Below are 15,517 nucleotides of genomic sequence, written 5' to 3'. Positions count from 1 at the left end.
TAGAAAGTTTCTTTAATACTGTGATCATTATATACGCGCGTGTGTGTGTGTGTGTTTTGTAATAAACTTTTCTTGCTTGTAGGTATTGACACAATACTACTGTTGTATTTTTCACGGTTTACAAGCGTGACACGATTTCAAGGCTGAATGTGAAACTTCTAAACACGGATATATATTTAAACAGGAGACGTGCACATAGCTTTAACTTTGCAACCTAAATATTTTGAATTGAAGAAAACACTCAGATTGTTTATCTTGCATGTGCTGGTGGCCGGGGCCAAGGAACACTTTAAAACCAACTCACTCTCGGCCTGTGCCAGCCGTGCGCACCCAAGACGCGCCGGAGGAGCATGAAATGTTGAGGGGGATTCGACCGGCGGTCATCAGGGCTGTAACCTGATCCAAAGTAAAGGGGCCCACCGGCTGCAAGTGGCTGACACATGGCTAGCGCCACGCCGCCCGACACGGAGACACTGCCCTCAGTTCCGAGCCCCACTCACCGGGGGAAGATAAGTTTACACCCAGGGATAAACAGAGACAGGGGGGGGGAGAGAGAGAGGGAGATCTTTAATACACAGGAAAAAGTGCGAGGCGCTGTGGGGCGAAAGGCACATGACCAGATGTAGGCCACAGATTGTATATACATAAATAAAACAGGCCAGTTCAAATGATCATGTCAGTGAGTGTGTGTGTGTGTGTGTGTGTGTGTGTGTGTGTGTGTGTGTGTGTGTGTGTGTGAGAGAGAGAGAGACAGGCAGTCGTTTTGGAGAGTCAGTCACAAACAAACTCCAAAATGTTCTATAACCTGCAGCAGTTCTATCAACTGCCCCGACTTTCCCCGGGCAGGTTTTCCCCGCCATCGAACCAAAGACCAACCAAGTTCCCTCGTTTTCTCCTTTACTGATGTGCAGGCCCACCGGGAGTGGAATTTGAACAATCGGTGCACAAAAGGAAGCGAGGATCCTTCCATATTCTCCTTTCACCGAAGCAATCTGTTAGTGACATTAACCCCTGAGCGCATTTCCCAGGCTCATGAATAGGGTTTAAGACTTCTTAAAGCTCCCGCTGCATACAGGATGAGATTCTTTTCAAACTTTTAATTACCTTTATAGCAATAGAAGAAAAAAAATACACCCCCATTGTCCCCTGGACCATTCTCCAGCGAGCCAGATGTAAAGAGCTCCCGCCAAACTGGTGACAAGGTGGCCACTTAGAATTTAGTAGATGAATTGATACTGGAGTTCAGATTAGGAACATGATCGATGGGATGGGGCTTCGTTTTCTTGCTTTGGCTCAAGCCGCTGTGAGTCTGTTTAAGAGTTCTGCTCCCAAACTTATCATCGATTCATCGATGTGACTTTTAGACACGAAAAGTAACTTTTTCTGCGCGGCCCCGAAGACGACAGAGTGACCCTTTATTCTCTTAAAGTACAACAAAGCACCAAGGGCGTGATAGAAAGAGGCTGCGGACAAGACATTCGTTTCTGAAAAGTAATTTATTAAAACAATGGGCCGTCACCCAACTTCAGTTCTTCTTTCCAACACAAAACAACAGAGAATATAAAACACGGCTTTGGTATAACAATCCATAACAACTCTGTACAAAACTAAAACCTTTTCATAAAAAGTACTTCATAACAAAAATTTCCTATAATTCTTCTGCATGTACAGCACGTTTATCACCGACATCCAAATGTTGGAATCAGACAATAAATTATAAAAAAATATGTGCTATATACGGCCACCCCTGTTCCATAAAACGAAACAACGAGAACTACTGGGGGGGAGGGTGTATTAAGTGGTTAGAGTTACCATTCCATGGCGGAAAAGTCAGAGATTCAACCCCCGCAACAGCTGTGCGTGCAGCCAGTCAAATGTCTAAACTGGAAAAGTAATGCAGACTGCTTTCAGGCGAGCCTCTCGTCCCTTCAACTACCAAGGCCGCCACACGGGCTCGCTGCTCTCCGAGCCGGCGCCGACCCCGACCGGGCTGACCGCCTGCGAACCCCCGGAGAAGGACGTCATCCCGTGAACCGGCGACGCTGCAGTCGGTGCCGAGCTGCCGTGCACCGGGCTGGCGTTAACCGCGACGGGCACCCCTGCGTTGCCGTAGAGGGGGATGACGGGGGCGGTGGCGGAGGCGAAGGCCGGGTTAGGGATCAAAAAGGCGAACTGTCCATCGGTGGCGGGCACCAGCTGAAAGCCACCGAAGACCTTGGGGGAGACGGCTTCGGCGGGGCTGAGTTTGGAGCCCATGGCAGCGCCGCTGATGGGCAGCGTGGAGGGGAGCTGCACGTGGAGAGGCTGAGCCAGGTGCGCCTGCTGGGACGGGGCCTGCTGCGGGTAGTTCAGGGACATCATCTGGCTCATGCAGCTGGACAGGTGGTTGAGGAGCCTCGACCTCACCTCCGCGTTCACCCCCTCTGAGGTGGACAGGAAGCGGGTGACCTCGTTCATGCACTCGTTGAATCCGGCTCTGTATTTACTCAGGACGGTGGCATCTGCAGCGAGCGCTGCTGGGGGGAAGAGAAAGGACGGATATTAGCGACGCGTTTAAGGCTCCGTGACTCTCTCAGCAGCTTCGTAACGACTCCATAGTGTCTTTCTACGCACTTATATGTCTAAATGAACTTACCGCTCATCTGTACGCGCTGCAGGTTCCTCAAGTGCTTCACTGTCATCTCTAAGATGTCTGCCTTTTCCAGCTTGGAGTGTCTGGAGCTCTGTGGGAGACAACACGAAAAAGTTGAGCCTGCATTCAGGACACGTTTAATCAGAAATCATTATCCCCGAAGGAGACTTGCTGAAGTCATCAACACTCGTCTTAACTTACATCTTTTTTAAGTGCGTCCAGGATGAGTGTCTTGAGCTGCCCAAGGCTTTCGTTAATTCTTGCTCTCCGGCGTTTTTCCATGATCGGTTTGGATGACTGCAAAGAATAAACAGTTCTACGTAAACTTCTTGTTCACCAATCAGATAAGTCAACTTGCAAACTGGATGTCCGGTCGCGTTATTACAACCGACCCGTTTCACCGAATTAACAAGCTGGACCGAACTGAAAGCTCCTTACTTAGGAAGACTCAACATGTTTGCGTGTGGAAAATTAAAGTCCTTACTTTTCTGTGCTCGCTGGCGTTTTTGGGTTTGTCCGGTGTGTGCGATCCGTTTGCAGGGGCACCGGCAATAGGGGATGCCGTCTGCTTTTCCATAGTGTCAGCGGGCATTGTTGCTCAAACCAGGGGGGAGGCGTAAAGAAGTAAATCCCTTTTTTTTTTGGAAGCGCTGGAAAAATTAAAACTTCAAAAAGAAGAAGAAGAAGAAAAAAAAGTTTCAGAAATTCACTCTGAGCCACTGCAGGAGGTGCGAGAGACGCCTGACAGTGGGGTCCACCGATCGGTTTGCGTTTGTTATCGCCGAGCCGTCACCTGAGCACAGGAGCGTGCGATGCACCGCGCGGGACCACTCTCCGCTTCTGCCTCCGACACACGCCGCGGCGGTACTTATAGACGGCTCGCGTGCTCCCAGTTCGTGTGAAACCCTCTCTGCATTCTTTCCCACACTCGCCTCAGCCAATGGCAGAGAGGACTCACCCATTGGACGCGGGGCAGAGCGCTGATTGGACAACACCCCCGCGGGCCGTCAGTCACGCGCTGCTCAATCAGCCCTGCAGGGACAAACAACAAAGCGGAGCGAGCAGCGGCGGCCGGGCCGGGCTGTGAAGTGATAAGGCGGGAGGGAGGGAGAGGGGGGGGACTGCAGTGGGTGGGTGAGGCGGGGGCTCGATGTTTGCTTCCAACTTCGCTCGGTGCTCGTTAAAAATGTTACACTGCTTGGTGTGTGTGCGTGCGCGTAGGCTACGGGAAGAATGTGGCAATGACAAAGTCTTTCAAGGTGCAGCCAGTAGCCTGCTATTTGACGGGGTGCGCTATGTATGTGAAGAACTATAGAAATCTGGGTATTTACTAACTTAAACGATTCAACCGTTTTTTTTCCGGCAGCAAATGGATCCGTGCTTCCGAGGAGAGAAACAGTCGTGTGGTTATTTTGGTTTTTAATGTGCCTCTGGGGCATTACAAATGCCAATACAGAGAACGAACCCAGAATATTTATAATTATTTACTCTCCAAACTTGTGTGCCCACTTCTCGGTAGTTGGAACTGCCTGCCGTTGACTAATAACCTACAATGTTTACTTATTTAAAGCATGAACATTTTCTTGGCCTAACATGAAAGCAAATACACATTTCATCTATTTTTAAGGCTCCTCTTGCGCCTCCAAGGAGAAGACATCTGTAATGGCACGCGAGGCGGTTTGCAGCAGCACTCACCAAGCCAATGGCATGCGGCCACTTTATGCAAATGAGCCGAGCGCTCTCCGATTGGCTGGGTGAATAGCTCCGTGTCAATCATCCCGGCGCGGGAGCCGCTCAAAGGAGTGGAGGAGGAGGAGGAGGAGGAGGCAGGCACATCTGTCCGCGTGCCACTCGCGCACAGTCTTCTCCGGTCTACGCGGAGCACGTGCCAAAACTTGGAGATTACAGCCTGGAGACCAAGCACCGTGTAATGTCAAGCCTGCAGAATCTGGAAACATTAAATTTAACTAGAGTAGAATAGAAAAGAATAGAAAAGAATAGAATAGAAAAGCATAGAATAGAATAGGCACATCGTGACATCTAGGCTGCACTATAAATATACTTGGACTGCAGTATTTCTTTCTTTTTTTTATGAAAAAGAGGCAACAGTAGTGTAATCCTATAATAATCCTATACCCTATTTACATAAAATCATTCAAGTTCGTCAGAAAAATCGAGGTATGGGTATCAGCGTAGATAAATTTAGGCTACAACAATGTCAACATTAAATACCACGCACTGATTAGGCTTTCGTGTCAGTGCGTCTCCTGGGATCTCTTTTTAAGAAAAGAGGTAGTCGATGCATGTGCAACCGTCAAAACCCACAACGATATTTCCCCTAACTTCCGATTGTCGACACGTCCTCTCCATCAGATTTTTGTGTACGTTTGAAACGAGGCGTGACCATGTTTGAAGGAGAAGAGCGCCATCTAGCGACTCGTCTGCAAAAGTTAACCAACGGGACGGGATGGATCTCGGGTCATTTAACGAAGTGAACCAGCGCATATACTCAAGGTCTTAGCTTTTTATCAAGTTATTTAAATATAGCCTATATGTCGAGTGCAATGTGAGCATCAGTTGTCATAGAGTTATGGGTTTTATGACCGCTTTGCATGAGATATAATGATTTTCTCCAGTGGTCATCTGTGCTCTGCAGTTACTTTCCTGATTTGATTTTCTTCAAATTCTGAAGAATTCCCAAGCATTTGCTCTGACTTTCCAATCTTTTTTTGATTTGGTATATAAATGAGGCACAAGAAGACCCTCATTAATCAGTTGTAGGCAGACAAGGACAAGCCTTTTTTTTTTTAAAATGCACATTGTGTTTAGATGACCACAAGGTGGCATATCCGTGTCCAAATTCATGTAATAAAACAATAATAAAATGGAGCAAAATGCAAAAGCTATTTTTATCAAATATATTTTATATGTTATTATCTTGTGAACTTTTTTTTCTACTCATATCTTTCTAATGGTTATTAAGTCAGACACAAATCAAAGATCTGTCACATTTCTTATATTATCCCCAAACATAAAGTTAACAAAAGAAAATAGAAAAGGAAAGTAAAACAGGTGGACATGAAACAGGTGAAAATAAGGACAAGTGCAAAAGAAACCACAGAGGAAAACAGTTGCAGTTAGATAAGTTACACTTAAAGTATGTGTTTATATATACATGTATTATTTATATTATTACATTATAACATTTACATTTATTACATACAAATACAAACATGCATACACTGTGTACATACACAGTAGGATTCGTATATGCATGCATCGCAACTGCCTATATATGTGCAATTTATTAATATTTATATGTTTGTGTACTTTATAAATTACATTACAAACTGTCTCACAAACATGCATGCAAAGTGTGCAATGTTGCATGTGACTTTAGTCGTATGTTATATGTATTTTAACGTTTCTAATGTGTGTACGTGTGGCTTTTTTTTGCCAGAGTTAATTGTAACGCAGCACAGACTTTTTGCAACTCTTATAACTGCATTACCACACGACAATAACGTAACTGTGGCAAAAATGAAAGCAGACATGATATTTAGTGTGAATTATGATTTAACCTATGCCAGTGTCAAGTGAGAGATGACGCTCATAAAGTAGTGCGATTATTGAAAACCAATGACTTCATGTAAAGCAGAAAAAAAATGCTAAACGACATACACAAACGTTAATATATACACTAAAACTAATTAAAAAAAAACAAAAAGTCAAATTTTAAGTTGCTAAAACCAGTCCAAAAGCACAGGCGGTGTACCAAGTTGCTGGTCACTCTCCATAAATCTGCAACTGTGACACAAATTAAAACTTTGTGTGAGTGAACAGCAGATTTCCATGTTAAATCAGTGGGTGTACTCCAACAATAGGAGCATTACAAACTCTAAGGAGGCGTAGATGTCATAGTAATAGTAAAACTGATGACAAAGTCTGTGATCCTCTTTTGGCCAGCAGTCTATTGAAACAGGCCAAATGTAATAAAATTTTGCTAAGCCCTGCTTCAGTCCAGACTCTCATGGAGCATCAGTCATTGTTCAATGGCTCATGTCCCCCCATGGGTGAGCTGTGCTGAGGCATGCTGGACACTTGTTTACCCAGGATCCTGAGTCTCAAGAGCCAGCTGTGTGTGCTTGGGCTCACATCGCTTTTATTTGCTTTTGGATTGGCCCAAATGATGCAGGTCTAATTCTACAGAGCTCCATTGCAGATTACACAACTGCTCCCTGCAGCAGTGGAGTTAATGGGATTTTGGTTTAATAATTCTGTGTAGGTGGAGCAGCACCTGTTGAACCGGATCTAAAGTCAGAACAACAAAGTCTGACAACTCTTGTTATTTCAAATTCTATCCATCGATAATTCCCCCTCGTCATTCCTGCATTTCAAAGATCTGGGCTCAGACTACAAGGAGAGCAAGAATTCCCCTTCAACTGAAAGAAACTTATTGAGTGACTCCATCATTAGAGCATCATTAAAGCTGATGCCGATGTGGCTGACCTGAGGAATGTAGAGAACAGAAATCACTGCTGTTTTTAAGAGACGATCAACATTCAGCTGACGAGAGCCAAAAGTACTTGCTTTTTGACTTAGCTTTATGAGGTAGAGGTCTGCAGAAGGAGATGTCGGGGGAGATGAAAGGGCCCAGAAGGAGGGACAAGCTGTGTTTGCAGATTTAGCAGAGTTCAGTACTCTGTTGTCCAGATCCGGTGAATGCTCAGCAGCTCCTTTTGACTGCCGCCTGCTTAATTTGTTGTTGTACAATGAGCCTGTGCACTTCTCCAAATCCATGTGCAGAATGCAGAAGGAGAGTCAATTATATCTGTATTAGGTGGTGTTGGCAGGGCAATCCCTTTATACACACTCCCTAATCAAGTGCTAGTAGATGTGTTTACCACGATGACTCCCCAACACTGAGCAGTCACACTGCCTGTTTGGTTGGCTTTTGCTTTGTTTCAGATGCTGTACCCATTTTATAAAGGAAAAGCAGAAAAGCAACAACACGGGATGCTACTAAACCTGTGGAAACTTCACTTTGGTGCATAAATCTCATTGAAAAGCTGTAAAATTTGGTCCTTTTTTTTTTGGTCAAGTACTATACTTATGTACAAATGTGGTTCTTATACTTTACGTGAGCATTTCCATTTTGTGCCACCTTACACTTCTTCTCCACCACATTTCAGAGGGAAATACTCTACTTGTCACTGCACCACGGCCTTAGTTACTTGTTACTTTACAGATTAAGACTGTAGCTACAAAATATTTAAGCTAGCTCAACCTCAACCAAGTACAACACTAAAATGCTGCTCATGTATTAAAACATATCAATGCATCATTGATAATATTCCAATTATATAATATGTAATAGTCAGGGCTGGGGACATGGATCATAGGAATACTGAGGTAACAAATCAAAGAACCCCCTCCCCATGTGTAAATGCTTTTGATTATTTGGATTCTTTTGCACTTTTATCCATTAAGTTCAATTATTATTTCGTGCTCCATATTCTGCATAACTTTTATTTTCCAACAATTAAGTCTAAATGCAATTTCAAAGCCTAAGATTATGGTGGAGAAATACTGACCATCTTTTAAAAAATGTATTCATTGGCCTGAAACTAAGTCAAATTTAAAAATGCCGATTAAGCCTGGGAAATACCCTTCATCTGTAAGTTTTTAATTTTGGAGTGTTAACTCCCTCAGGTTTCTTTCCCCAAAGTCCCAGAGAATACACAGAGGACATAACCTCTGTGTTCTCAGTGGTAGCTAAAGCCATAATGATAGGATAACTTTAGTACTTTTACCTTTTATGTATACATAATATTTATGTAGTACAGAACTTTTACTCATAATGGAGTATTTTTACAGTGTGCTAATACAAGTTTTACTTAAGTAAAGGATCTGAATACTTCCTCCACCACTGGTGAAACAAAGTGAATCCGGATACATGATGACGATCAGGACACAACCATTTGATGTTGTGTTTCCACATCAGAGATGACAGCAGGATTTCAAAGGTCCTGTTAGTACCAGTTAGTGCTGTGAGGTTTCTGAAACAAGCAAAGCCTGGATCCCAACACCAGCAGATCTAAGCTTCTGAGTGAAAGGACACCTGTGGCTGCTGCATTCACCTCCCACTTTAAGCAGAGGGATTTGCAGAATACCAAAAACACAGGGCCGATGGTTCATTATGGAATCTAATTAAACTAAATATTGAATAATTAAGGTTAACAAATACTTGTGTAAAAATATGTGCTCTTTTCCTCACAGACATTGGCAAAAGATCTGAAGGGATTTTCTCCTGCCAGGATGCCAGGAGTGGCCAGATGTATTAAAGTTTTGGTTTTTTTTACACCCATCAATTGGGCTGGCATTAAAACAGCTATTTTCCTGTTCAACTATTCCCTGTTTGATGTATTACGAGGTCTGCAGGGTGCTTTATAAGAGGTCAGAATTTGAATAAATTAATATGAATTTGGAAATATTTCTCATGGCATTACAGGGGTGGGTGCATTCAGTCAAAGGCTTCAAAGCACGTCAAACGTGAGGGAAAGTGGTATTTTACATGGACTTTCACTTCAGTCTTCTTTAATCTCATTACTCCCTTGGTTGTTTTCATATCAGCAAAAAAAAAAAAAAGCAAAAATAAAAAACCCTGAGATCAATTATATTTGCCTCACTTTTCAAGCGGCTTGTTGTCATTTTGCCATCTGCAGACCAGCATGTCCAGTACAATGTGGTGTATTCACAGAGCCTCTTTGGCTTTCTGAACAGAGAGAGACTCTTTTCTCTTGCTTCTCGCCCCAATTCAGGGCTTTCTTCTCCCTTTTAAGTGGACTGTTGATGAGGTTAGTCTAATCAGATTAAGTCAACTCACATTGGTCTCTGCAGTTTGTTTTCCTTCCAAAGGCGTCCTGACATCTCCTATACTTTTTCTTTATCCTCCTCTTTGCACTTTTCATCCAGGCTTCCACCCAAAAAAACCTTTTCAGCAGAGGTCCCAATGGACTCCTTTATAAACCGCAGTTTCCCAATGATATAGGTTATTTAGAATGGGTCACTTGACTGCAATACATGGGAAAGGCCTTTAAAGTTGTGCAGTGACGCATTTGGACATTTCCACCGGTGTCTGTGTGAATGCCAGAGATTAGGTAAACACAATGCACTAAATCAAATTTTGGAAATTGCTGGAACCTTTAATTTGATTCCTAAATAAATGTTTAAGTGACGTTTTGTAAACTACAAGGCTAATGCAATCTATACTTTTCTCTAGACACTTGGGTGAGAGAAGTGTTTTCACGGCCAACTTGTTAAATAGTTTTTAAGTGAAATAAATGTGATTTTATTGTTTCGATTTAACCAGATGTGCCTGTTATCCAAAGTGTTTCAAAAAAACAAAAAAAACACACACACAAGACAATATTTAACCATTTAAATCATTATTTCCATTTTGTTGTTTTTCTTGAAAAAAAAATGTCAAAAAATCTCTGAATGGAAAGATATGTTGCTGTGAGTATATTTTCTCTCCTCAAAATATGTTTTGGTAAGAATGTCTGGAAACTTTAGCATTAAAATACAAAAATGTATTTTAATTACTTACGGAGAAACTAATGCCCATAACATTTTGCAAGATATGAGTACACTTGTTTTCTGAGAGTTTGATTTTGTTGTTTTGAACTATTCAAGTCACGGAGTATTCCTACATAATGAAAATAAATAGTCATGGAGGCAAGAAGATAATTCAGATCATCAAAAATGATGTGGTGACAGTAGTGACCCACATTTGTAATTACACTATCAATTAAAACTTTGTACTTGTTGAGAAAGAACTCAAAATGAGTAATTGGAGGTAGTCATTAAAGGAGGCAAAAGTTTGGGAAGTTCTTGATCCCACAGTGAAATCAATTCTTTTTCTTCAAATCTGATTTGATTAATACGCGCAGATGCCCAGTTAAGAACATACCCCCCACCTGTAACTGTAAAATCTCTGAAGTTCTCATCAGTGCTGTGTCGTAATTTGATTCCCCCACTAATAACAAGCTAACAAAGACAATGAGCACAATGAGTACAGAGGAGGTCCTTTCAGATGACTTCAGAGCCCCCCCCTGAGAAAAGACATGGCAGCACACCGACTGAATGGGGGCTGTAGAACCATTTCAAGCTAATGGATCTGAGAGACTGTCCACATAATTACATTACAGCATTTCAGCAGCCCTTTGAGCTCCACACTTGCAGCTTGGGCACACCACAGCACTTCATTCATATCATAGCTCCACAGTGGAATGTGCTATGACAGATATGGCCCTTTTGGGCACTCTTGAACAAGGTTGCACTCCATGGGACTGGCAGCCCCCTCATCCCTCTGCATAGAAGTTCTTGGATTTAAAGCAGAGGGTGGGCACTGCAAAGACAAAGGATCAAACGTGCATGGCAAAGAAAATTTAAAAATCGACTTAGTGTCAAAGAAATGCTGCTTGAGTGCAACAATATGCATATTTTCCTGTTAACCTTGATTTGTCCTGTTCATTTTTCTTACTGGCATACTTTACACATGACATACAACAGACTTCACCGTTTCTGTTAAAAGGTAGTCTTAATAAAGACTAATGTTAGCTAACAAAGTGTTTTTGATGATTTAACTGTTTTTTCTTCAGTCAAGCTCACAAAGACAATTGCTAATATGTCATAGACATTAATGCTGCGTCCATCTTTTATGGTTTGCTTTTTATTTTTCTGAAATCAACTTTTTTTAAATTGTTTTCTTTGCAACTTTATTGCTTAAAACAACAACTAACTGTCAAAAACAGGTAAAAAAAAAAAAAAAGTTTTTCTAAATAAGGTTTTCTTACTTTATTCAAGTTTTTCCTTCATATCCAGGTTCAGTGTGTTTGCAAATAACCAACATACACACACAAAAACAGGCAGAAAATCAGCTTTTTTTCCTCTTTTGGTTTAAATTGAGCTCGTGTCTAATCCATTCCAGCCAAACCAAACACATGTAAAAGCAGAACAGGATTTTTCACAGGCTGTGGTGAATGCAGCTTGAATAAGTCAAACAGACAAACACAGAGCAGAAAAAGACACATTTGTCGCTGAATTAACATACCGGCTCCTCAATCAGTTTTGATTTGTAAAGAAGCTCTCCAAACCCTCACAGGCCAAATTATTCAAATTTAGACTGATGCTTTTCTCAATTTGTGGCTAAAAGCGTAAATTCAACACAAAAGTCACAGTCAATCCATGCCTACAGACCAAGTGGAAAATCCCTCAAACTAATATAACACAAAGCACCAATTTTGAGATTTCCCTCCTTGATAACCATATTAAAAGGTGTAGATGATCTTTTTGTTCAATTTCGTTGGTTGAAAAAATGCTTTGCTTTCTAGTTCGTCTGGACAAAAAAATGACTCCTTTTGTGGAGGAGCAAAATCAATGCAAATTAATCCTTTATTCATTCATTCAGTCTTTACACTTTTGTTTGGGGCCCATGAGCTAAACAAAATCATAAGAAAGGTGGAGAATGTGAACATTTATTGGCCAGTGGAAGAGAGAGATGACCCCACTCATTGGTGACAAAGACTCCTTTATGGCGCTGATGTGAACCCATGAAGCAGGGGTATTCCACTCTGACTGACCAGCACCACGGGAGATCCAACACACGCAAAAGTGGTGCCCCAGTAAAACCAACTCTTTTTACCCTCATAAAGGAGGTTAGGGAACCAAAAAAAAAAAACATAATCTTTTCTCATTCTTTATGGCATATTCTCAGGGACAAGGTGACAGGCAGAAGAGGCCAGGCTGCAAGCCGTGTGGCAGACTGTCGGTGACACGGACAGATTCATTATAAACTTTATGTAACTGAGGAAAATTTCCAAAAGTGGGTAAATTCTTTCATTATTTATATACTTGTCCCTTGGTCAGTGTAATGTATGATTAACTCCCCTTCAAGGGGAGCTCACAGGGTTTACGAATCAAAGTCTGTTTAAAGGTCTTGAGGAGTACCACTGAATATGTGAAAAAAGTTGCGCAAAGCCTTTTGTGGCTCCAGAGGGAGCTGCACCAAGTCTGGCAAATGGTCAGAGCTAAAGACAAGTTTGAAAATTAAAAAATGTGGGGGTTTGGAGTTCGAAACAAAAACGGTTACCACAGCCACTAGCATCATCTCTGCTTGAGGGTCGTGGCTTATATTTACTGCTAACACACCTGAACCTCTGAACCAGCCATTTTGCAGTCAAGTCCCATTGTGGGTAATATAGGCACCAGGTTTTGACAAGGAAGAAGAATGTGTGGAATAAAAAAGACGATATCTCTGGTTCTGCCGCAGCAGTTTTGATCCTTTTTTTAAAGAAAAAAAAGTGCCACAATGAGTCTAATGATGTTATAAGAGTGCAATGTTAAATCAGTAAAGTGTTATTTTAGCAGTCAAGCAATTGCTCAGCTTCAAATTGTGCAGAACTCAGCAGCCCGACTACTGACCAAAGCAAAGCATTTTTGGCTGGACCGCAACAGTGGGGCCAGACCTATAAACACAAATGTCTGTGACTGACACCATAGGTCAGCCAAATGCCACGTGACTAAATGCCGAAGTTTCACCATTGGCCGCTGCTCTTCCAAAATGAACCGGCGCAAACTGTTTCTATTCCTCCATCAGGAGGTGTTTACAGGCAGTGTTGCCAACTTAGCGCCTTTGTCGCTGGATTTACAGACTTTTCACACCCGTTTAGCGACTTTTCTTCAGAAAAGCACCTAGCAACAAATCTAGCGACTTATTGGACAAACAGCTACTTTCTGTTGAAGAGAGTCACCAATTTTGCCCTGTGAGCGCGAGGTTGGGCTTTCCCTCCTTAGGCCCACCTCTCTATGCGTCTCATTCAATTGACCACGAGGAGACTGACACAGACATGAGTGAGCTTCTAACTTTCTCTCTGAGTGATGTAGCCCACAGCACAGCCGTCGGCTTTAGCTTATGATGATTTTGTCAGACGACGTCACGGTTAGAAAATCAGTATTTCAGCAGTGCAGAGCAGCAGCTTGGAAATGGCTCGGAAGTGACTGCTGGTTAACATGTAGTCCTAATGGTCTGCGTTTCAGTCACTTTTTCATACTTGTTCCGTTGTCTGACAACAGAAACAGAAAAAACGTGTAACTGAAGCAGTTTTATTGGAAATTCGGCTGTATTAAAATACTGTATGTTTGAGTGCAGACAGTAGGAGAGAAGCAAAAAGCTAAAGGGCAGTCCAGCCATATACTAGGTTTGATCACACCAATCTTTGTGTCTTTGTCCTAGCTGCCAAATGTCTTTTGGAATACATTTTTAAGTACAATTATTTAAATCTAACACCTTCCATGGTTTGGCATCAGAGTATAAAACTGAACTTATTTCACAATTTTATTCACTATACTATATTGTATTATTTATTTATATTTTTTAGTAGTTACTTTCTTAGATATTATTTTGTTAAATCTTTTGCACTGTTGAGAGAGCTTGAGGCATTCATAATCAGCAGTGACTGCCTTGGCTGTAATTGTTGTGTATTTGACAAATAAAGTCTTTGAATTATTGAAATTCAAAAACCACACTGTCCTCTGAGGCCATGTTAAAAATGAAGGGTGATGGCGCTTTGACTCTTCTGGCTCTTGTGCTCTGGAACAGCCCTCCACTTAGCATCAGGTCAATTTAGATCTTGTCTTAAAACCCACTTTTCCTCATTAACATAAGAACAGACGTTACCATGAAAAAGACAGGACCGTGACTATCAGACAAATCACGTTCCACCACTCTGAGAGCAAGAGATGCTAACTTTGCAAGACGCTGGTGGAATACCAATCCTTGACTCGGTCCTTTATTCCACAGTTTTCTTGTTGAAGCTGAACTCAGCACATTCCTGCACAAGGCCAGAGGTAAAACAAAGGACTAGCAGGACAAGGTGCTGGGATTTTTTGATATCCAGAGTAAAATAGCAAAGAAAACCACTGTTGATACTGGTCATTGCTAAAATCATCTAATAATAGCAATAACCTGCATACACAATGGTTGAACCACGGGCCAAGGGCTAACAGCGTTTCCATGCTTGTGGTCACCTCGAACATCATCCCATCATCAAAGTCCTCCGTAAACCCCAAACACCACCGCCCTTCCTTTTCCCTCTGATGTGGAGATTCACACACTTCACAGCACGTACCCTCCCTTTAACTTTTATTTTGAGCCAAACATTGCAGAGGAGACGATTTGTGTCTTTGAAAACACTATGTATCAATCACATCAAAAGCCCAGGAAACAAAAGCGGAGGTTGGCAGCATCAGACAAACACTCCCATTAGTCACTGTGTTCTCTTTTCACGTGTATCACATCGTGAAGGAGGGGCTGATTACTCTGGAATATCTCACACTGTAAAGGCAAAGAGAACCTACCGCCTGGCCCATTCAACAAGCACGGAAACAAGTGGACTACTGTGTACTCAATTACAAAATACACAGATCAAAGAGCACAAAATGGACTTCTGTTTCTTGATGCACCATGTGGCACAACCTTTTTCCTTACAAGGCCCACACACTCGATCTTCCCACACTCATATACAAACTCACCATTAATAGGGTCTGAAAAGTGTGATTTTCAGCTCTCCCTCTTGTATTTCTTTTTCTTGTCCCACCGCCAGCCCCCTGCCTGGTGCTGACCCAGCCAGCAGACCCCCTCTGCCCCCTCTGTGGCCCCCTTCAACCCTGGGAAGAAGAGGCCCACGCCGGAGCTACGACTGGGGCTCATTAGCAGCGCCCACCTGGAGGCTGGCTGGGGTCTGACAGGGGACCATGGGGACCAAGGCCTTTATCTGATGGCTGCGAGCAGCGGTGTGACACACAGCAGGGGCAGGGCTGCTG

General features: G+C 42.6%; 1 protein-coding gene across 2 annotated transcripts; it reads right to left on the bottom strand.

The window, feature by feature from the left end:
• Nucleotides 1-1,200: 1,200 nt before the first annotated feature.
• On the bottom strand, nt 1,201-4,414 carry her9 (hairy-related 9). 2 transcript variants are annotated; one of them, XM_040151732.1, is made up of 5 exons: nt 4,328-4,414; nt 3,117-3,297; nt 2,834-2,929; nt 2,636-2,723; nt 1,201-2,516 (listed from the first exon to the last, which is right to left on the bottom strand). In XM_040151732.1, the coding sequence occupies exons 2-5, from the start codon at nt 3,222-3,224 to the stop codon at nt 1,933-1,935; spliced, it is 876 nt and encodes a 291-aa protein (XP_040007666.1). In that variant the 5' UTR covers nt 3,225-3,297; nt 4,328-4,414; the 3' UTR covers nt 1,201-1,932. The 2 variants fall into 2 exon arrangements, with proteins under 2 accessions (XP_040007666.1, XP_040007667.1); XM_040151733.1 differs by lacking the exon at nt 4,328-4,414 and having other exon boundaries at nt 1,203-2,513; nt 3,117-3,465.
• Between the last annotated feature and the right edge of the window lie 11,103 nt (nt 4,415-15,517).

This window comes from Xiphias gladius, chromosome 18 (genome assembly GCF_016859285.1).
Source record: "Xiphias gladius isolate SHS-SW01 ecotype Sanya breed wild chromosome 18, ASM1685928v1, whole genome shotgun sequence".
Taxonomy (NCBI): domain Eukaryota; kingdom Metazoa; phylum Chordata; class Actinopteri; order Istiophoriformes; family Xiphiidae; genus Xiphias; species Xiphias gladius.
The sequence above is the reverse complement of the archived record's forward strand: the minus strand, read 5'-3'. Positions and strand labels throughout refer to the sequence as shown.

What these genes read in the sequence shown, in the direction of transcription:
- her9 (XM_040151732.1), bottom strand. Translation starts at nt 3,224, where the DNA reads ATGCCCGCTGACACTATGGAAAAGCAGACGGCATCCCCTATTGCCGGT. An exon ending in ACGCCAGCGAGCACAGAAAA is followed by an intron (nt 2,930 to 3,116) that starts GTAAGGACTTTA and finishes TATTCTTTGCAG; the next exon opens with TCATCCAAACCGATCATGGA. An exon ending in GCAGCGCGTACAGATGAGCG is followed by an intron (nt 2,517 to 2,635) that starts GTAAGTTCATTT and finishes TCTTCCCCCCAG; the next exon opens with CAGCGCTCGCTGCAGATGCC.